This window comes from Trachymyrmex septentrionalis, unplaced genomic scaffold, assembly GCF_001594115.1.
Source record: "Trachymyrmex septentrionalis isolate Tsep2-gDNA-1 unplaced genomic scaffold, Tsep1.0 scaffold13, whole genome shotgun sequence".
Classification (NCBI taxonomy): domain Eukaryota; kingdom Metazoa; phylum Arthropoda; class Insecta; order Hymenoptera; family Formicidae; genus Trachymyrmex; species Trachymyrmex septentrionalis.
In genome coordinates, this window is record NW_017304438.1 from 3,094,687 (window position 1) to 3,096,513 (window position 1,827).

The following is a 1,827-nucleotide window of genomic DNA, read 5'->3' on the forward strand; positions in this document are numbered from 1 at the left end:
GCATTAAAAAAGATAATTCGATTGTTCCATTTTCGGATATATGGCAATTTATCCAATGGATAAAGAGAAGAGTAAAAGAGTAAGAAACGTAAGAAAGTAAGAGAGTTAGAGAATGAAGTTTATCGAAAGATAAAACAATCCAGCCATAAGCACCTTCTCAGATGTGGATAGAATTATCAAAAAACTTACCAAAAAAAGAATACTTCGCAATTTAATGTTATGTCTTAATTATACAGAAAAATAACAGCGTCATGGATGGATACTTAAATATGGAAACGGGAGAGGATGATATCAGCCAGTTGGGTACCCTAAGAAACTGGCATTACAAGGATACGACGAAATTTTTCAAGAGCCCTTGTAACGTTATTGAAGGCAGCGCGGGTGAATTTTGGCCGCCCAATAGAGCAAAAGATGAGATTACTTTGTTCAGCATAGATATATGTCGGTTAGTTGAAAAATATTATCAAGTTTATACAAAATAGAAAACTTTACTTTTATTTATGTGTTGTCAAATCAAATAATATTTAACGAAAGATCAAGATTTTATTTTTACAAATTTAAATTAGGCAATTTAATAAGGTGCCTACTATTTTTGATCAAAGCAGTATAGACAATATTTTTTTCTATTTATTAAACACAATTTTATGACATAGTTATATTTAATTATCGGTCCATTTTCACTTAATGTTGTTAATTAGCTCCACCGCAGAGTAAAAGCAATCTCTCTGGCGCCATTCTTGCATGTTATCAACCTGTATAACTACATATGTACATTGAATTCTTGACCCTATTTCTTCTGTTTTTTTTTTTTTTTTTTTACATTAGTCCGATCACCTACGAATACGAGGGAACGGTATCTCATTTTGGCATCGAGGGTTATCGATACACCATTGACAAGAAGACTCTCGGAAACGATACTAGGCGACGTTATTCTCACGAGCAAGCGAAATATTTTGAGAGGACTACAACAACCGAAGACTTTTTTGCAGCTGAGCATTTGTCGGAGATGGGATACACTACGACCACCGAAAGTGTTTTCGACAGCGACCTTTCATCCGAGAAAGATACGGATGAATACTCGGACGATGATCCGGATGTTATTAACATGGGTCATTGCTACTGCAATGGCGAATGCATGCCGTCGGGTCTAATGAATGTGACCGCGTGCCGTTTCGGCGCGCCAGGTTTCATCAGTCTACCTCATTTTTACAAGGGTGATCCTATGCTCCTTGACCAAGTCGAAGGACTACATCCTAATGACAAGGATCATAGCTTCACCATCACTCTGGAACCCGTGAGTAGCAATCTAACAAATCGTTTTTACAGCGCGGACGAATAAACCGCCGCGATAGAAATAACGGCGGTTAGTCAATCCCGTGCTCTACTACCAAGATACTAATTTTACTATCGCGTTTCATCCGGCCTATCGAGGATGTGGCGCTGCCATGATAATATGCGCTATTGAGAAAGCAATCGTGTTGAATTATTCGCATAGCTTCGTGTTAAAGCGGCTCCAGACGACATGGCCAATGTACGCCAACTTGATGCACATTCGCTGAACATTGGTTTACATCAGAGCTGTCCAAAGTCGGTTTTTTTTTTTGCTTGAAATTAAAATGTGTCGGTATTCACTCTCATTACCGTTCCTACTCCTGTACTTCATTACTATTTTATCATAATGCGCGATGCTCGATCTCATGAATGACACTAGTCCGAAATCTAGGCATATGATTAGTTCATATTCCGTTCACATGTAATCAGATGAAAAGGTTTCGTGTTTTTTTCACTATGTTTAAAAGTATATATAGGTGTGAATACCGACACATT

General features: G+C 37.7%; 1 protein-coding gene across 2 annotated transcripts in view; it reads left to right on the forward strand.

Annotated features, from left to right (window-relative positions):
• Window positions 1–1,827, forward strand: part of LOC108756939 (protein croquemort-like) — an 18,969-nt gene that overhangs the window by 14,649 nt on the left and 2,493 nt on the right. For both annotated transcript variants that reach the window (XM_018501143.1, XM_018501144.1), the window contains 2 exons: window positions 237–445; window positions 826–1,294. In XM_018501143.1, coding sequence (XP_018356645.1) covers window positions 237–445; window positions 826–1,294 — 678 coding nt within the window. The remainder of the gene's footprint in view (window positions 1–236; window positions 446–825; window positions 1,295–1,827) is intronic.